This window comes from Ceratotherium simum, chromosome 1 (assembly GCF_057802395.1).
Source record: "Ceratotherium simum simum isolate JZ-2026a chromosome 1, ASM5780239v1, whole genome shotgun sequence".
NCBI lineage: Eukaryota > Metazoa > Chordata > Mammalia > Perissodactyla > Rhinocerotidae > Ceratotherium > Ceratotherium simum.
Window position 1 is genome coordinate 7,187,806 of NC_141900.1, and position 21,296 is coordinate 7,209,101.

General features: G+C 43.6%; 1 protein-coding gene across 6 annotated transcripts in view; it reads right to left on the reverse strand.

Annotated features, from left to right (window-relative positions):
- The window catches only part of COBL (cordon-bleu WH2 repeat protein), a 286,849-nt gene that overhangs the window by 76,820 nt on the left and 188,733 nt on the right, over nt 1-21,296 (reverse strand). For 4 of the 6 annotated variants that reach the window (XM_087433307.1, XM_087433242.1, XM_087433180.1 and 1 more), the window contains 2 exons: nt 9,051-9,189; nt 5,803-5,973 (listed from right to left, as the gene is read on the reverse strand). In XM_087433307.1, the coding sequence (XP_087289433.1) occupies nt 5,803-5,973; nt 9,051-9,189 (310 nt within the window). The remainder of the gene's footprint in view (nt 1-5,802; nt 5,974-9,050; nt 9,190-21,296) is intronic. The other 2 variants (XM_087433415.1, XM_087433352.1) reach the window with 1 other exon arrangement.

Sequence of the window (21,296 nt, forward strand, 5' to 3'; positions counted from 1 at the left end):
CCTCACCAACCCTATTATGTTATCTTCTTAGCTACTAAGATTATCAAGAAACCACACCTTTTAGTCTCTGCATACTAATGGGCACATTCTAACGCCAGGAGCATTTCCAGTAGTTCCTCCGGTCTGCAAAGGCAAGAAATGAGAAACACAGGTGGAGGACACCCCTGAAGTGGCCAGTCGGGCATTGAAATTGTCCCTCGGAGAGGATGGTTCCTCAGCAATTTTTGACTTTCAGATGCCTGGCCATACGGTCATTGGGTCACCCACTTGATGTTCACCATTGGCACACAATTCTCTCTCTGCATCTGCTCATAACATATTTTATGTTCTCCAGACCACAACCAAACTGAAGGTCGCAACCTGAGTGTAGGGGACACTGCTGAGCATTCCCACAGTGTGAATTCCCCACATTTCCAATTAACAGAGCTCCAGTGTTAACCAGCGACTTCCATACACCTCAGGGAAAGTTGACTCCATCCCTAGCTGTCAGGATGCGCCTGACTTAATGAAGGTGATTCCATTCTTACCAGGGATTGGGTCAGTGTATTACCAACTGTGGTCAACAAGTCATGAGAGAAACTCTGCAGCTGGGAGTTTCTGGGAAAGGTTTCCTTTTCCTATGAAACTTAGAAGACACAGTCTATCTTCCTTCTCTGAAAACTCTGGTGTCTGGATGTGATGCCTGGAATAGCCACAGCACCCTCAATACCAGTCTGAGAAGGAAGTCAACTCCAAAGATGATATAGAGATGAGACTGAAAGAACTTTGATCCTTGATGACAACTTTAGGCTTCAGATTCAACTAACACCAAAGTCTGTTCCACTCTGGGATTCCTGTTCCAGGAGATAAGAGATTTTCTAACTGTTTAAGTAGGTTTAAGATGGGTTTCTCTTACTTGCAACTTGCATTAAGTTATCTATTGCTACAGAACAAATTTCCTCAAAACTTAGAGGCTTAAAACAGTACGTATTATCTTACAGTTTCTGTGGGTCTGGAATCTGGGCATAGTTTAGCTGCGTACCTCTGACTCGAGGCCTCTCACAAGGCTGCAATCAAGGTGTTGATCAGGGCTATGGTCTCAACTCTGGGCTCCACTGAGGGAAGATCTGCTTTCAGGCTCAGTTCTCACGGTCCGTGGACTGAGGGCCTCAGTTCCTCACTGGCTGTGGGCTGGGGGCCCCCTCAGTTCTTTGTCACGTACATCCGTCCACAGAGAAGCTCCCAACATGGCAGCTGGCTTTCCTCAGGGTGAGAGAGGGTGCCCAAGATGGAAGTCACAGTCTTTTCTTTTTTTTTTAACATACATGACCTTATTTTTTTTGTGTGAGGAAGATTAGCCCTGAGCTAACATCCATGCCAATCCTCCTCTTTTTTTTTTGCTGAGGAAGACCGGCTCTGAGCTAACATCTACTGTCAATCCTCCTCCTTTTTTTTCCCCAAAGCCCCAGTAGATAGTTGTATGTCATAGTTGCACATCCTTCTAGTTGCTGTATGTGGGACGCGGCCTCAGCATGGCCGGAGAAGCGGTGCCTTGGTGCGCGCCTGGGACCTGAACCTGGGCCGCCAGTAGTGGAGCCTGCGCACTTAACCACTAAGCCACGGGGCCTGCCGGCCACAGTCTTTTCTTAACCTAATCTCAGACGTGACAGGTGACATCCACTACTTCTACTATATTCTATGCATTAGATGTGAGTGACTAAATCTAGCCCATGTTCAAGGGGAGGGGATTGCACAAGGGGGTGAACACAGGAGGTAAGGATCACTGGGAGCCACTTTAGAGTCACCTACCACACAAGTGAAGGCCTCCCAACAGGCCAGGCCAAGAAACAACTGAAGAAGAAAGAAGCAAAGGTAGAGATGCTGAACACTGAGATATTCACATCCTTCTCAAGGATAATTGGAACAGGTCTTTGATGCGATGTTGACTCTATTGAGAGTACCCCACAGACCTCAAACGCTAGCACTAGATGCTCTTTAGTTTGGAAAACACCTCAGTTTAATGAGGCTGAATGGAATAGCATATACCATTGTAATTTGATACTCACAATTCACAGCGAGACAACGCCTTGTATATTCCTTTACTCAATATATGCCATGTGTCAGACACCATGTTCAAGAGTGGATACAAATATGAACAAGACATTACAGCTCCAAGTTGCCTCCGCTAGTAAGCTAGCGGAGGAGGCACATGCAGGTGTGTGTAATACAGTATGGTGAGTAAAGGATAAACGCCTAGAGGAATTCGGACTGAAGGAGTGGTGGGCATGCCAAAGATGGGTTCTGGAGATGGCAGCGGGGTGTGCACAGAGAACTCCACCCCGCTGACTGTGGCTACAGTACGCAGAGAGCTCACGTCAATCTGATATCCAGGCGGGGACCACCTAGGGTGAGCTGGAGAACGGGCCGTGGATAGGTGGCCTCTTACAGCCAAATACTCATGTTAGCAGATGGTCATTTTCTTTCTTCTGAATACAAACCATACATTGGTTCAGAAACAGTTCAGGAGTCCAGATAAATGTGGCACTGATCTGGAACATATGGTATTCTCCATTTTGCCTTTGTTTCAGGTAAAAGTGGTTTTAATGACCATGAGTCAAGGAATGGTAACACTTGAAGCATGAAAACGGAGAAGGAGGGGTTTGTTTTTGGGTAAGGGCCCGAGGCCAAGCTAGCTCTCAGTTCACCTGGCAGAAGGCTGATGGTGAAAGGGACAACTGGCGTCAGTAAAGGGGAATACCATCTAAGCCATCAGGACGGGGACTGCACCAAGATCCCAAAGAGGACAGGGTCTTGGATAAGGGAACGGCTGGACTGGAAAGTTCTGAAGTGAGAGAAATCAAGATAAGGGTGGGGATGAGGAGTGCCCATTTCAAGTCTTCTTATCACCTTCTCACATCTGTGTACAAATCCATTATCTATTAGCTTTTTAATTCTTTTTATCTTATGAAGCTTGGCTGTGCTTACTAGTTTCAAGAAAACATATTTTTCTTCTTTTTAACAACCTAAGTGGAACATGTCATTTGTTGTACAAATCACAATGATTGTGCAAAGCCAAAAGTGTCCCGTGGGAGTGTCTGGCATGATGGGAGAACAGTGCAGGGTGATGGATGGAGCAGAGACGGCGGGTCTGAGATGCCACAAGGAGAATTCCTGCTGTGCTGATTCTGCAGTGAGACCTGAGGCCAGTGACCTAAGTTCTTCTGGCTCAATTTCTCCTTAACGACAGAACCTACCCCACGAGCCAAACAAGATCTCCTGCGTAAGAGGCCTAGTGGACCACCTGGCCCTTGTAGGTACTCAGGGTAAGTGTCCACCATGAACACAGTGTGTGTTTTACAAGGAACACAGGTCTAAAATTGAACTCAGGAGGAGATACACAAGAGCTTGTGGCTGACATAAAACTGTCTCTTCTGAGCTTCCACACAGCCACAAATAGTCAGAAGTTAGACTGGAGTGTAGGTGCGATGTATATGCCAACGGGGGCATATACATATCTAACATTTTATGTGCCAACAATCTATAGGTCCCTTGAGCAGGTGAAACTAGTACCCAGATCTTCAACATTATGTGAAAAAATAAAATGACGACAAAGGATTCAATTTCCCCAACTTTTTAAAAGACCTAAATCAAAGAAGGCAAGTTGCCTTCTGCCTCGTTGGGCAGGAGATCCCAGTTTTTAATGATGTAAACAATGGTCAGGACAGTTCTGCTAATTAGGTAACATGAAAGCTCTGAGTTGGATGCATTAACTTCTGTGCACAAGCAGCCAGGAGAGAGGAGCAGGGAGCAGGGGGAAGGAGAAACGTTTATTGAGCCCCAGCCACCTCCAAGGCCTGGGCTAGGTTCTGCAGGGTACTAACACCTCTAGGGCCTCCCCCCAACCCCCACCTCCTGCTCTTAGTCACTCTCTACTGGCATTTCTGGGGGCGTGTGAGAGGGGAAGAAAGGGAAGAGAAGGGAGTAAGGTGAATTACGACCGGAGGGCAAAGGAAGTGCTGATAATGCGTATGTGGGGAATGAACGCATGGGGAGGATGAACGGGGGCATGAGAGGGGAAATGGAGGCAAGAAGAAAGTGAGTCTCATTTTTGCTGGTCCAAGACTGTTGACGGTTCCATTCCCTCTCTAGACCTCTTTTTGAAAGTCAACCAAGGGCAGGGTGGGAAACGTTTTCACAGCACGGTCGAGACCCACGAGGAAGCTTTCCTTCTCAAGCCTGATAGAGGCCTTTGTAAGCAGCCCTCCCAAATCTGGTCTGCCAGTCTCCCCAGCAGACACCGTATACTGACAGTGTCCCCCAAACACAGGGAGGCCCAGGAGGAGGCCTAGGACTGCAGGTTTGCACATGGTCAGCTGTGGGAAAGTGTATGAAGCTGGCTCTCCCATCCTGTGTAGGCCCCCCAACACCACTGGTCTTGTGCCATTCCTTAATTGCCAATGGGTTGTACTCAGCTTTACTGTTTTCACTCAGCTGTTCCTGCGTAGCTGGTTCCCCCAGGAAGAAGAATCTGTGGGTGAGGACAGCAGCCACAGGAGTGGCCACTGACAGCTCACGGCCTTGGTGTGTGGGGCTTAAAACCTGCTCTCTTCAGAGATGAAATGGCTCTGGAGTTCTCTAAGCCTCAGTTGTCATCTTTCTGACTGATATGTCTAATCCTTAATTTTTGCATATCCTATAAAGGTTCATTTGCATTTGGAAGCATGTCCAACGCCAAGATGATCAAACATATTTTAAGGATGGAAAAGAAGTATTTGTAGAGAAAGATAAAATGAATCAGGATTATTTTGTCTAAAAAATGTTGATAAGTAATCCAACAATTATCTTCCTTATCCAGAAGCTGGCAGTGAGCTAGCTGTCATTTCCAAAGAAGACAGAAAAAGATCAAGTGGTCCAACAGCGGAAAAGTCAGAACTTTCTAACCAGAAGGCTGCACACACTCACGTGGGCACTGGCTGCTCACCTGGCTGACTGCAGAGTGACTCTATGCTGTTAGGAAGGTGCAGTCCAGGACTGTGCTGCTTTATAATGAGCATCCCTGCACAGCTGAGGGGTCCTGACGGAGGGGCAAGCACAGGCTTGATGTATGGATGATGCCATCTGAATAGATATAGTTAAATATATAAAACTATTATCTACCTGGAGGCGGGAATGCTTATTAAGGTACAAAGGAAATTCCAGGAAATAATAAGAAAGCCTGATCTCAGACAGGGTGTGACAAGAAATAGAAACAAAATGAGCCTTTAATTCTGGCTATTGCTAGACTCAAATCAAGCTGTTCCTCCTCTGGTGCCTCAGTTTCCCTTTCCGTAGAGTTGTAGTACTAATGCTGGCCACTGGCCATATGGCTCAAAGGTTCTAAGTCATCAGTCCTCCCAGCGCTTGAACACAGCTCTCCTTTGCGTTCACAGCTTGCCTGAATGAGCTTACCAACAAAATCCCATAATTGCTGTGCTGGACTGTGCTGGCAGCTGCAATCTGCAGACATTCTGAGGTTAGCTCTATTTTGAGGAACATTAGCTCCTCACTGACTGTCTCCACCCACAAAGTACAATTTTGCCTGGTCTAACCACAATATGAATGATTAATGGGTTAAATCATTCTCTACAGGTACCTGCATGGCATTCAGACTGCATTCACTGTTAAATCGGACACACTGCATTGAGCATTTAGAAAGAAAAGCTGTAGAGAAAAGGCACAGACACCTCAAGGTAAGAATGGAAAGTCTGGAAACCCAGTCCCGACACCAGTGACCAGAGAGATGAGTGGTCAACACAGAGCGGGGAAGAAACAAGAGGCACGTACGTGTGGGTCTCAGGTCGGAGGCCTCGGAACCAGCACCTTCCCCAGGAAAGCCGAGAGGCTCTGCCACGTCTGTGTCAGGAGGAGGGTAGGGTGGGGGCGGGGGGAGCACTAACTGGGGGGGTCCCCGAGCAGTGCCTCTGGGAGGCTTTTGTGGCACCTGCCGTCCAACACCTACATGGAATCAATGGGGGTTACTTCAGAAGGTTAAGCCCAGTGCCTCTGCCCTCTAACAGAAGACATACCCTCACTCACCTGCACCAAGACCAACCTCAAGCACCAAATCCAGCCTCAGGGCACCAATCCAACCTCACTCAGCACCAAATGCAGCCACACCTGACACCAAGTCCAAGCACACCCAGCACCAAATCTACCCAACTCAGCATCAAATGCAACCTCACTCAGCACCAAATCCAACCTCACTTGGCACCAAATGCAGCCACACCCAGCACCAAATCCAGCCTCACTCATGCTCTACCATTTTACATATATAGTATCCTATCCTTGGGCCGATCTGGAAATATCCGCCCATTGCAATTTGTTTTTGGCAGGCACAACTATTTTTAAATGCTGGGATTGAAACTATTCTGAAAGTCCCCCTAAACCGTTCTGTCACGTTAAAAGGAATTCCTTTTCTTCATGTTAGTCTTTTTTACGTCCACAGATATGCTTTTTGCTTACTCTAGTTCCTTATATCTATTACCTATTACGGACTGAATAACCGCTAATTTAGCTTACCTCTTTAAGCCCCTTTAGACTATCAACCTCTTCCACTGTTTAGGGTAATAGCTTTCAAATTTTGTTCTGAAGAGGATCTTGAGCTGCATTAAGTGTTAGGGGTGGTGTCTCCACTCTATTCTACCTCTCAGACCATCGGAGCAGCCCCTCCTGGTCTGTTTACATGTGGGGGATCCATTTATAATTTTGTGTATGAAAATGGCTTTCTTCCGCTAATAAAATTTTTGACAGTCAATGACTCAGTATAATAAATGATATGAATTACTAGTGTTATAAGTCATGCTTACTATTATTTCTTTTAAAAATATTTTCTTCAAGCTTAAAAGTTTCGAATCTTCTAGTAACTAATATATTCTACACTTCATGCCCTTCGGATTTTTAATAAAAATATTAAGAAACATCATTTCTTCATCGAGAGATATCTATTTATTCCTTCTCTTGGTTACAGTTCTTTAGATGTGTAAAAATATTAATTTCCCCATATCTACACAGCATTTCTTCCCTTGAAGTGCAAATAAGCCAACAGCCCTCTGGAAGAGTGTGGTTTGTCTGGCCCAGGTAAGTACACTACATGAGAAGGCATCCCCAAGGGCAACGCATGGGGAGGGAGAACAGGCTCTCTACTGGAAGGCTTGTTTTTGTTTACCAAGAAATCTGGGTCAAGACTCAAATCCAGCTAGCTACAATACCATTTTAGCGCAAGTTTCAAAAAAATTGTTTTCTTTGTATGTCCAGGTGTCTGAATAGAAAAAGATGCTCAACATTTTTTTGTGTGGACAAGGTTACTTTATTTTATTTTTTCACCTAAAGCCTAGACATCGGTTAAAAGTTCTGCTTATGGTGGTGTTAGTGTACTTTCAATTCACAGGGATTTCTGATGAGGATGGAAGTCTGACTTGAAATGACCAGCAAGACCTTCTCTACTATCCCCCATCCTCAAAAGATACTCAGTTATTTTCACAGGGAGGGAGCTTCTGTCCTCCTTCTCAATCCTCACAAACAAAAGTTTATGGACTACAGAGAGAGACTCATAGCGAATTACTACCATCCACATCTCTCCCTTGCAACAAGTTCCGTACTGAGGAAATTGTCCCTGCAGTTTTCAATTTTAAAACTCCTATCTCCCTTCTCCTGCCATACCCGTGGGGACCAGCTGACTGCCCACAGCCAGGACAGGTCCTTCAAGCTCGACAGATGCAAGGCCTTGGTCCTTCAAGGCTGAATCAGGAGGTCGTCCTTCCAAAGGTTGAAATGGGCTGTCCGCCTGGAGGCTGGCACAACTCAACCACATCCACACTACAACTTAAAGTGGATGCTTCTTAGATTTTCAACAAGGAACTCTAAATCTAAGGGTTGTCATCCCCTTACAGAAAGAGTGGGAGAGAGCGTGGAAGGAAGAATGGGGTCTCATCGTGAAAAAGGAGACAACTAGGTTTATTTTAATGAGCTCCTGATCATGTTTTCTTTAAATCTGATAGTATCTTCCTTTGGGAAGGAACATGAACTGACATGAAATACAGGCTATTGCTCCTTAGGGTAATTGATTCCCAGGCTGTGAAATACTAAGACCTTAAAAGTGATGTATTGACTAGGGAAAAAAACACTGACGAACAGCCAAGTAGCTCATATTAAAGTTTCAGACGCCAACAACACAGCCACTCATCTTTGGGAGTCTCTTCTCTAGGTCATAGGCAAAACGCGAGGGTGCTGAGGGGACTAAATGGCTCTGGAGTGGCCGTCTGCTGGCTTCTGTGACAAGTCTGAAGCACTTGCATCCCAGGGGTTCGCAGGCAACCCCCATTCGTCAAAAGCCATTTCTGTTCTACATAAATGGAATAATAAACACTGAATGATTTTAAAATAAAATTCACCATCGCTGGCTCGTGGATCTGGAGTCCTCTGTCACTTCTCTCTACTTCACCTGTACCTGAGGGAGTGGAATATAACTATATAACAGGTCTCTGCTCACAGACATTATGATTCCACCCTATTTCCTTTGAGTTCTGTTTTTCTCCAAGACTATCAGGGGCTTCGATACATATATAAAAAGTATGTAAGTGGACTTAATTTCAACAAGATGGTCAAAAAATTACTGAACTGTTGTCAGTTGATCTATAAATCCCCTGGGGTCTAGATGTGTTTCAAATGCCAGAGGTCTTTTAAAACAGCATCCACGGACATCATCCTAAGAGCCTATCTTTCTCCATCAGAGACACACATCACACACCCACACTCGCTCACTCTCCATCCTTCACCTTCTCTCAGCGTCTTCAGCCATTCTCCAACTTCCCAGCATCCCCACCTTCTGAATGCCCACATCACGCCCAGGACATATATTGGTAACATATTCAGTGAACTTGCAACTGTTTATTTCCAGACTTTCTTTCTTTAGCATATTTCCCGTGTTAATGGCATTATGGAGGAGGCCACTGCAAGAGTTATTAGCAGTGCTAACGTTCCACACGAGAGCAAGCCCCCCAGAGGCGTGCAGACAGCAGGTGTGAGTCACTCACCCGTTGCACTCTTCCTGTTCTCCTCCCTGTCCTCAGTGCGGGTGGGAACCAGGGGGCTTGGCGGTGGGGGCTGTGGCGGAGGGGGAGCTGGCGCCCGCCTCTTCTTCTTCTGTAACTCAATCTGTGACCCCAGAGATGTCTATGAAGCACAAAGAAGGACAAGCAGTCAGTGTTAGGGTGGTTCTGTTGGGGAGTGGTATGCATGTGGGACACACAACTTGGAGAAGCCAGCTCCACGTGACTGGTGCTCTAAGCTGGGCTGTCAGATTGCCAGGGCAGGGGGTGGAGCCGTGGTGTGAGGGCTTGTTGTAGCGCCCAGGAGTGGCCCTGAGGTGGCCCAGGGATGTTTACAGATACCCCCAAGACACCGCTGAGTGGGAGGGGCTGGGGCTTTGCCCCATACTTCCTCGGGACTCCAGGCAAATCAGGAGACTTGACAACTTCCCCTCAGCATAAATATGAGAAAGGGGATCCTCAGCCCTTAATTAAATGCAAAAGAGAACTATTCCTTCAGGAAGGTTTATCAAGGGCTACCATGTGACCATGCAGAGGAAGAACAGAAGGGAGCACCTCAGGCCTCACCCTTGCCCCTGGACCTGGAATTGCAATGAGGTTTGTCAGTATATGAGATATTAGGTCAGCATATGGGACGTGAAGCTCCCATCCACGCAGAAACCCAGCTTCCCTCAAAGACTTTAACAACGGCAAAACAACAGCTTCTAAAGGCAGCCTGTCAATACTGGGCAGGTCTAATGGTGGAAAGTGAAGCCTGTTTCGTCCGTAAGACAGTCTTCACTGACTCCCGTTCTTTGTTTCTGAGAGACTGCATAATTCTCCTCCTCATTACAGATACAGTTTTCATCCCTTCACTCTCGCTGGTGAAAATGTGTTTCAAGAGCACTGTGTTAGTGAGGAGTATGTGCAAATAATGAAAACAATGACTGCCCTCTGGAAGCTTAAAGCCAGGGCTCGCACTTCCAGTCCAGAGAGCCCTTGATCATGGTGGGGTTCAGCCTGCAGGGGTGTCTACCCTCCCCCAACCCTGCCGCTGTGGATTCTGGGGTTCTCCTCTTGGTGTTTGGTTTATGAATTGAGCTCACAGCACACGACTCCACCTCCCAAGGAGGGCAGCTTCCTCTTCTGGGATGGACCTGGTGTTTTATGTAGGGGTGTGTGTGTGTTTGTGTGTGTGTGTGTGTGTGTGTGTGTGTGTAAAAGTCTCCTTTTTAATTTTATCAGTAATACACATTTAATGCAAAAAACTATATGAGCAAAAGGAAGAAAAAAATCACTTTATTAACACTCAGAATAAACTACTAACAATTGGCATATTTTTGTAATCTTTATTTTTTCTTTTAAAAGTCATATTTTTTCTATCCTTCTACTACAATGTATTATAACCACCCCCTACACCTTTAAAATTCTAGAATGTATTTTATGTAAAACATGAGCATAAGAAAAAGTCAGATAGTCCCATAAAGCTTAGCGTCTCACCAGCAGATCCTGTCCACTGCCCCGACTCCCGCAGCAACCACTTCAAACTCTTTTCCCCTTGGCGTTTACTCTCTTTTTCTAAATAATAAGATTATTCTGCTATTTCTTGATTTTCCCATCTTAGATATTGGCTTCCTACTCCAGAAGATGAGAGTTTAGCTCTTCGAGACACACACACACACCGCCCCCCCCACAGTTGTCCTTCCTGATCTTTCCAAAAATTATAGCATGAGATTTAAATTAATATTCATTATTTAGTTATACATATATAATTATAATAGATATAATTATGCAAAATAGAAATTTTCTTCAAGAGGAGTTTTCTCTAGCTGAGATGTATAAAATGTATATGCTGACATTTTCTTTCTAGATTATTCTTTTTGTCTTCTCTGAATTTGATAATTGATTTGTTGTCTAACTTTTTTCCTGAGTTTTCTGGAAATTCCCTTTTCCTCTCTTTACTTTTTAATCCCTTGTTTCCTGGATCCTATGCCTTTTTTAAAATTCCCTTCTTCATTTTAGTGGGCACAGTCGCTATCAGCTTTCTGAGACAAAATGTGCATGAGGTAAATTTTTGAGACCTTGTGAAGGAAGTAAAATTGTATTAAAAATTAAAAAGTTACTACCTTAGAGACAGGCACCTCCACGCCCTAAGGATTCCTGGTATAGGAAGGAACGTTTATCGATCCTGACTGACTCTATTCATGAAAGACCCACCCTAAACTGTTCGGGGAAGAATTCAGAACAAGAGAGTGCTCCAGAGGGATAAGTTTGGGAGGGTCGGGGTGGAGGGGGTCCAGATGGGGACGCGTGTGTGTTACCTGATAATCGCTTCGCGCCATAGCAATTCGCGCCATAAAATGTAACTGTTTAAATGTTTTAAATTAGCCAATCATGTAAGACCGCGCCAACCTTTTCCCGCTTTGTGCTTCCAAACCCTATATAAGAATTTGCCCTTTAAGGTCCGGGGTCGACTCCTCTGTCTCCTGCGAGAGATACGTGTCAACCCGGAGCTCCGCTTAATAGACCTCTTGCGTTTGCATCAAGCTCGGTCTTCTGTGTCTGTGGGTCCGCGCCTTCCCGAGACTGGAGTTGGGGTTTCCTTTTTGGGATCCTACATTTGGGGGCTCGTCCGGGATTTGCGCGGTCACCCCAGACTCCGAAGACCCCTTGGAGGTAAGCCTGAGTGACTGGGTGTGTGAGTGTGTGCGGCGCCGCGAAGCATTGTTTTGGTTTCCGTATCTGGGCAGCCGCCGCTTCGGGCCGTGAAGACCGAGCGGCTGCAGTGGCAGACGTGCTGGGAACTGCAGGCTGCAACCCTGGGGGACGCCCCAAGGGACAAGGGGAGTCGGGAAAGCCTGACCACCCCCCCTTCAGGTGGAAAAAGAAACGGCACTCCTTTTCCCAGGGAGGACGAAAACCCCTCCCGTCTGAAGCCGCCTTCGGTTGGCTTGTAGAGACGCCAACCGGGCGAGATTGTTTATGTTTTGGTGTGTCTTTGGTGTTCGTTGTTCTGTTTTTGTTCGTCACGTGGACCTCATTTGACGGGATGGGATCCTACAGCTGGAGGACCTGCCTTCTCCCTGGACTACTGCAGATGGTGAGATACGGGAACGCCTGACAAAAGCCGGCAAAAAGGTAAGACTTCTTACCACGTCAGCCTCCCGGAATCTCTATCTGCGGAGTCCAGCGGAAGGAAATGGTGAGAATTTTTTCTCTTTCTAAATTTAGATTGGCAGGAGAAAATATTTGGGAAACTAGTTTCTTGGGCTTTTAGTGACTCTTGGTTTAAATTTGGTAGAGTACTCTTGGTTTTTGATCTTGATCCCTTTTCCTCCCAAAGGTAGTCTCTGTTTTTCTCTTTTGTCTGTGTCTTTTGTCATAAAAAGGAAATACCATAGGGTAGGACGCAGGCATAGCCCCTATTAGCCTGTTGTCCGGGCCGGCCCCACAGACTGGTGAGTTTGCGGGTCTCACCAGACCGGCGTCTACAAACTTTGCTGTGGGTTATTATGCACATGAAGTGAAGGTCATTGCCAAGGGCATCTTGGAAGCCAAAAAGGCTGCAAATTTAAGTGGGCGCGGGTCGAGCAGTTAAGAGCCATTAGGGCGCTCGCCACTTTCAGAAGACTCCCGTGACAGGATAAGTTGGGTCACGGAACGGGGTAGATGATACAGGTCCCCCGCCAACTGCAAGAAAATGTCCGTGCAACGACGAGGTACTCTGTAAAGCACACAGTCCCCGACCCCGCGGCACCTCCCCCCCAGGTATTATTCTGGCTCCAAGAGACCTAAGGCGTGGCTAAAGCTGTCGTTGTGCACAGAAAAAAAACAAAAACAAAAACAAAAAAAAACCGGATGAAGATTTTCCTTCTGTCTTGTTCTGTGTCCTGAGAAAACTTGGCTTTGTGACCAGTGAGAATATTCTCCTTGGTCTCCTTTGGTCTCCAAAGGCACCATATGGTGCCTTTACCGGGGTGCACCTTGGTGGCCAGTCGAGTACACTGGGGTTCCGAACTGTCTCTGTACGGCTGGGCCAAGCTCTCAGGGGAGTCTGAATATCTTTGGGAGTGAATTCTGTGGATCATGGGGGCTACATCATCTGCGCCCTCACCAGGGACGCCTCTTGCATCCATGGGAAAGATTTATTCTAAGCGTGGAAAGTTACCTCCGGGTCTTTCCTTAAAAAGGCTTATTGGTTCGAGTCACTATTAGAATAAATATACAAGTGAAGATCCTACTCGTCAATGGCCAGACGACGGATCCTTTGAATTGGAAAAACTTCTAAATTGGGGGAAAAAAATGTTTTGAGAGCTCTCACATAATTGCTTAATTGGTACCTAAGAATTAAGGCTAGAAAAAGGAAGGAAAAAATTTGACTAGTCTTAAGACCTTGACTCAGGTTACAATTGAATTGAGAACATGTAAAAGTGTAAGTGTTGATAAGATTATAAAGGTTAGAATGTTTGAGCTAATTTTATATAAAGAGGTTACATCAACCTTGCCTGAGTATGTTTTAAAATATCTGACTGGGAATGCTCCCCTGGTCCAAGATTATAAGACCAAGACCTATTGATAAAAATCTTAGTGATAACTATGTTTAAAGGTATAAGAAGTGATGAAAACTTCATGAAATTTTGTAGGAAAAAACTGATGTTATTTCTATTACAGAACTGGTTAACAAAAATAGTAATTTAAATGATGGCTAATTTTATCTGAAGTCTTATAAAGTCTTGTAGGCAATCTAAATAATTATTGGGAATAAGTAACTAAATAGTTGTGAAAAAGATGAACGTTAGAAGAACTTTACACAATAATTATGTGTTATGGTGGTTACAGCTTCCAAACTCTTTCTGGTAACTTAAAACTTTAGAGTTTTGCTAAATTTTATGATAAAAATTCTCTGAGTATCATCATTTCCAAATAAGATAAGATATTAGACATTGATTGCTAAATGTACATTTGTCTACTTTTGGCTTTTCATTACAGGAAAACTAAAAGGTGTTTTAAGTCTATTGGTAAACATATGTTTTATTAAAAAATTGTACTATAAAGTAACATATTTCTAGAAGTTATGAAGTGTTCATAAATTTTCCAATCCACAAAATGCTAATGTAAAAAGTTTATAACTGCTTACTTAGTTTTTACTTAGAAGTCAAAGTCTATAAGGGTTAAAATTTCTAATTAATATATGTGATTGAAGCTACTAAAAATTAAAAATATGTCTGTGTACAAGGAAAGTAAGATGAATAAAGAAAGAACAAAGAATGGAAATGTTTTGTTTGGTCGATTAAGAAAGATAAAATTGTCCTCAAGTACTAGAAGGGAAAAGAAAGACATGGGACAAATTCTAAATGTAAAAAGAAAGTTATAAGTTTGTGAAAGAGAAATTCTGGAAAAAGAGTTTTTACATGGTCAAGTTGGCTAAGATTAAAATAAATTTAATTAAGTAAATGAGTTTTAATATCAAAAGTAAGCTGGTACAAAATTATAATTTGGTCTTATTTCTCTTAAAAGGATAATTTTCTTAAACTTGATAAAGAGGTTACAAAGATTTTCTTTACCTTTGAGTAAGTCTACCTAAAAGACAAAAAATCTATGTTTTGTTGGGATGATTTCCTGTGTTCAAAAGACTGAGGTCTCTCTATTAAGGCTTTTTGGACTGTTAATGCTATGTTTGCTTTGACTGTTTATATTTTTGACAAGCTCCCCCAAAATTCATATCTTAAAGTCTTTTTTTTTACTTTTTTCTTTGAGAATTTTCAAAGGGCCCTGGAACTTCTCAAAGAAATTTGCTCTCTTCCTATAAGGGGAAAGATACTAAACTTATTAGGCTGATTCAATATGTTAAATTACATGGAAAAGATTGTCAGACAAGTGATGATAAGTCTGCTTAGGTGCTATTATGTGGGTAAATGTTATTGATATAGGTGTTTTAAAATTGTACAACATTACTGAAATGCTGATCTGTCCTGATTATCAGTCATAATTCTGGTTATTATTATTTTAAAGTGTTGTATGTCACAAAATTAACCAAATTTCTCTGTCAATTGCCATTTTGAGGTCTTGTTCTTTACAGACTTATTTCTTTGCTCTAATGCTTTTGCAAAATGTTTCAACTTCAGAAAAATTCATAGAAAGGACTCTGACATTTACACTGAAGTACAGGCTTCTGATAAACTTTCTGATCATAAAACTGAACTTGATAAAAAATTACAGAAATCTGTTAGAGAGACTGATAACTTCATGAAGCTGCTAACAAAAAGATTGAGATCAAAAATGGATTACACAGGACTGAATAAACTGATTATAATTTTTATGATTTTTCATTTGAAGTATTGCTGAATTTTTAATGTTTTGTTTTTTCAGATTTAAGGAAAACTTTTTCTCTTTTCTCCTGAGCTAGCTATGACTTATAGCAATTTGGTAAATAATACTTTTGTAAGTAAAATTGAAACATTTATCTTTTTCTCTCTATCTGATCCCTCGAATTTGGAAACTCTTAGTGAGTATTGTTGTTTTCATGGCAATATAGTTATTTGCATAAGTTCAATAAGAATCTGTTCTCCTTGTAACAGGACACAATTGGAAACACTGGTTATATTACCAAGGTTATGACTGGAACATCATATTTGCGATATAACCATACAGCTTTTGAAGAATAAAGATTGGACTTTATGGAATAAAGCCACGTGGAAATATTGGCCTGGTACCTTGTGTTCCAAGCAGCACTTACCAGGATAAGTAAAGAATGTCACTTATCTGACAGGTACAAGGAACCTTGAAATATTTTGGGGAAACCTCAGAATAGAGGAATTCACCCAAATTTATAGGTATTGCAGGCAAAGTCTGGTGACAAAATCCTTGGCTTGGCTTTCCTGGCCTCGAGAGGCCTTTAAAGTTCAATGTGAGATTCCTTATAAAAAGTTCCAGCAAAGCAGATTTAAAAGAGCCTATGTGATCAATTGCTATTCTTGCTGTACTTATGTTAATAATTGGGCCAACTCTATCTTAATAAAAATGAGGGTGATTTTAGAGAAAAAAATTATATTTCAGTAAAAACTATAGTATACATTTGCAGATATTAGATCCTAGTTTTGTTAATTGTCTTTTGAGGTTTTTATTTTATATCTGTTGACTAGACTGGATCCTGATTTCTTCCAGTCTCCTGAAATATCTGGCTACAGATCTCCAAACTAACGTTTTTGATTTTTTCCATCATTTTCATTTGGAATCACTGAGAACTGAACCTGCCCTTTTTCCTGAAGCCTTACAAACTGAAGCTGATGGACTTGATACCATAATATAGGCGTAACCTTGAGAGCCCACCTGCATCACCACCTTCCAAAAGGAACTCGATTGAACTGATCTATCATCAGGACTATGAAATGTGTTCAGTGAGATGAAACAATCTACCAACTCAGCTTCTGGACTATGAAACTTCTTTAAGTTTCAAAAGGACTGTAAAACTTTTAGTTTCAAAGGCGGGACTGTGGGAGATCAAGATTTGGCCACCCTGAAATATATCTCTTTACCTTGATTGTTTTCTCTGAAGGACATTTGACCTCCCGCAGTACCTACTGGGCAAAGATGGCACAGACTGTTTAACTTAGTACGGGGAGCTTACTACGCCTTAAATGGCTCCAACCCTGAAATGACTGAAGCATGCTGGCTATGCCTAGCGGTCAGCCCCCCCTTATTATGAAAAAATTGCCACCATGGGGGTCTATAATAACACCACGGACCACACGACTTGTCTTTGGGGCAAAGAAGGGCGGATAACCCTAATGGATGTATCGGGGACCGGTTCAGAACTATGCTTAGGAAAAATTCCCCCGGGCTACCAGGCTCTATGTAATAAGACTGAAGTCAGCCTTCCGACCACTCCTGGTTATTTTTTGATACCAGGGCCCAATAGATGATGGGCTTGCTCCACAGGCCTGACCCCCTGCATCTCAACTGGCGTATTCAATTCGTCACAAGATTTTTGCGTGCTTGTGCAGTTGGTGCCTAGAATTTATTATCATACTGCCAATAGTTTCGAGAATGAATTTGACCAGAGATCCAGATTATGGAAAAGAGAACCAGTATCCCTCACCCTGGCTGTACTCCTGGGACTGGGAGTTGCCGCGGGCGTAGGGACTGGCACTACGGCCTTAGTCACAGGAGAAAGGGGATTAACTGCCTTGAGCAATGCTATAGATGAAGACCTCAGGACCTTAGAACAGTCCATCTCTAAATTAGACCTCCCTGTCTGAAGTAGTGCTCCAGAATAGAAGAGGATTAGATCTGCTGTTTTTAAGAGAGGGAGGACTTTGTGCGGCCCTTAAAGAAGACTGCTGTTTCTATGCAGATCACACAGGGGTAGTCCGAGATTCAATGCAAAGATTAAAGAAAAGATTAGACATGAGGCAGCAAAGCAGGGAGGCGCAACAGAGCTGGTTTGAATCCTGGTTCACTAAGTCCCCCTGGATGACGACCTTACTATCCTCCCTAGCAGGACCCTTGCTGATTCTTTGTCTACTTTTGGTCTTCGGACCGTGTGTTTTCAATAGAATTACTGCTTTCATAAGAAAAAGGGTCAATGCAGTGCATGCTATGATGCTCCAACGCCATTACCAAGCTCTCCCACGCAATGAGCCACTGATAGTAGCCACCGAAAACTAAGTTCTAAGATTAGAACTAGGGACAAAAGAAGAAGTGGGGAATGAAGGAAGTAAAATTGTATTAAAAATTAAAAAGTTACTACCTTAGAGACAGGCACCTCCACGCCCTAAGGATTCCTGGTATAGGAGGGAACGTTTATCGATCCTGACTGACTCTATTCATGAAAGACCCACCCTAAACTGTTCGGGGAAGAATTCAGAACAAGAGAGTGCTCCAGAGGGATAAGTTTGGGAGGGTCGGGGTGGAGGGGGTCCAGATGGGGACGCGTGTGTGTTACCTGATAATCGCTTCGCGCCATAGCAATTCGCGCCATAAAATGTAACTGTTTAAATGTTTTAAATTAGCCAATCATGTAAGACCGCGCCAACCTTTTCCCGCTTTGTGCTTCCAAACCCTATATAAGAATTTGCCCTTTAAGGTCCGGGGTCGACTCCTCTGTCTCCTGCGAGAGATACGTGTCGACCCGGAGCTCCGCTTAATAGACCTCTTGCGTTTGCATCAAGCTCGGTCTTCTGTGTCTGTGGGTCCGCGCCTTCCCGAGACTGGAGTTGGGGTTTCCTTTTTGGGATCCTACACTTGAAAATCTGAAACTGTTTTTATTCTCTTACGCTGCAGAGTCGGCGAGACACCTAAGGAAATCTGGGCGGAAAGAGCTGTCTCACAGCCTCCAGACGCCTCCCGCCTCCAGCCTGGGGCCTGACCAGTAGCCTGAGCCGGTGGAGTCCTGTTCACCCCTGTCTGGGGCATTCACTGAGCCCTGAGATCTGTGCATTCTTCAATACTGCAGAATGTTCTAGTGTTATTCCTTTCAGATTTTTTCTTCCCTCTCTTTTCCCTTCTCTGTCTCTCTCTGGGTCCCATTTAGTTGAACACGGAGCGTTCTAAATTGATTTTTAATTTTCTTGAATATTCCTGCCTAATTAAAAAAAATTTTCCCCTTTCTTGGAAATTTCCTTTACTTCATTGTTCAACTTTTCTGAATTTTTAAATTTCTGTTACTATATCTTTAATTTCCAAGAACTCTTTCTTGTTATGTATTTTTAAAATAGCGTCATGTCTTGTTTCCTGGATGTAATATTTTCTCTTTTCTCTCTGAGGGTATTATTTAAATCTTTAAAAATGTTTTTATTTTAATTTTATTCTATTTATGCATTGCCTTTTCCTTCAAGTTCCTTTTTGTCTCTGTCTTTTGTCTCTGTCACATTTTGACCTTTCCTCAATTTCTGGTGATCCCTGGCCAAATGCTTAGAGTTGTGTTTCCGTGGAGAAGATGTGTTGACACACTGATGGGATTCGCTCCCGGTGCCTGGGCAGAAATCTGGGGAGCTCATATGGATCCCCACATATCCACATCTGCAGGATTCTCTCTTGCACACAAGGGAATCGCCAATCTTCCGCCTGACAGTGGAAGCTAGTCTTTTAAGTGGGATCTGGTAGGAAGGCCTTGGGCTCTCAATCAGCATGTGGATTTCACTTCTCTCCGTTTTCGGTCCACTCAGCGTGTCTGAGGTCCTGGAGTCAGAGTCTCTTGGTTCTTCCACCTCTGGAGGTGCGAGGGCAGACCTCCGGCTGTGCCGCCGGTCTTACTGCCTCACATACACACGTTAGTCTGTCCTTTGTCATCTGCTCCTTCAGCAGGCTAGTGTGCAGAGGAACTGGTCCTCACGTGGCTAAGCCTAGGGGTGTTCTGGTCTCTTGTGATGGGCCTCTCCACTCCAGCAGTCAGCCCTCAGCTGCTTCTGCTTTGCTAGAAATTTAGCACAATCAAACACATTCTAGTTCCATAGTGTTGGCTGACAACTGTTACTGCTCCTTCTCCCTTCTCTCTGTCGTAGTAGACTCGTTGTCGTGGGGTTCAAAAGGGGAGAGACTGTAGTGGGGTTTCAAAAGTGGACAGACAGACTAGCTCATTTTATCAGCCATACTTTCCCATATATTTTAAAGGCTGCCTAATACTCCATTGGATTCATGAGCCATAAGTAATTCAATTAATCCCTGTTGTCTCTGGCAGAATATTAAGAGAGCTTAGTTTTGGCTATTACAAATTAAACTTCTCAGAACACCCTTGTAATTCTAAAATTGCTTTCCCAATTTTAAGAATCCTTGTCATGTGGTTAGCTCACACTGAGTTTGTGATAAAGTCACCAGGATTCTTTCAAATAAATGGATATCAAAGCTTTCTATTTTTCTGTTAATTTCTACATATTACTTTAGCCCATCGTTCTAACTTGGGCCTCGGTCCTGGTGTGATGTGTGAGCTGGGCTGTGAGTGAGACCCCACTCAGCTGTGCCCGGCTAGGAGTGCCCCGGCTAGGAGTGCGCCTAGTCAGGGGTGGGATGCTTGGTCTTACCACCTGTGCCGTCATAATCCTGCCTTTACTTTCCATCCAGTTGTTGATGACAATGTTGAAAGGCTTAGAAGCCTTGGCTCTGGCAGCTGGATTTCTTCCTTCAGGGTTGATATCAACCCACTAATTAATCATGATTGTTCAAATGCTAGGGATGCCTACCTGTGTTATTTATTTTCTAGTCCACATCTCCTGATCTCATCTTACAAGGTGGTGAGAGACTTTGTTAAATGTCATTTGTTCACTTATGCCTTCAATTAATTATCAACAAGCAGTTGTTGGCTCCTTATACTACGACAGGAATTGCAGTGGATTCAAAGATGTACAAAGTCCCTGACCTCACGCTGTTCACAGACTAATGAAGGAGAATAATTCTACAACATTCACACGACCTTCTACACTGGAAACCCTGCCAGAAGCTGTAATTTGGAGCCTATGTGGGGACACAGTTTCTTCCATGAATTCACGCTGGCTAATCAGAGCCCTCTAAGCTCCCACTGATGTCTGTGTAATAATGATATGTTCCAGAATTCTGCTGAGTGTCGACAGCAAGTTGGAGATAATTAGAAGAGGGGAGCAGGGAAGCAGTTGCGGCTCACTCAGTCTGGAAAAGCAATTTCACCTGTTGAAAGAAAGTTCTGGCTCACTACTCGTTACAAGATTTGGAGAAGCACTAAGCCCTGGAGCTTTGGCCGAGGCGGCCCAGAGTCATCGCTGGCAGTCCTTCTCCCAGAGACCACCACGGCCACTCAAGGAGCATTACTGAAGACCAGGTTTTCTCCAGGCATAGAGTTACTCCTGATAAACTAATTAAGATAACGTGTTTGAAAAGTGTTTGGCAGGGTCTGAAACCTCCAATCAAGACAAGAACTAACGGGCAAAAGTTTTTTTCTAAAGCTTTTGTTAGTTGAAGGTGTTTAAACAAAAGTGTCCTAGTAGAAGTATTTACAGACTTCAGGAAAATATATTAACATTGGCAGCAACAAAGATTTATTAACATTTACTAGAGGTGCCAATTAAATCTCATGCGACTACCTCAAAAGCCCCCAAAGAGAGGTAATTTCACCCTCTGTTTTATAAAGGAAGAAACTGAAACTTGTAGAAGACAACTTGCCCAAGGTCGTACAGCTAATAAGTGGGCACAGTTAATCCACTCTTTAAGCACTTTCCTTATATCGCCCTCCCAGCTTCAGCCCAGTAGGTCTGGAAGAAATAACTCCTACAGTTTTGAATGGAA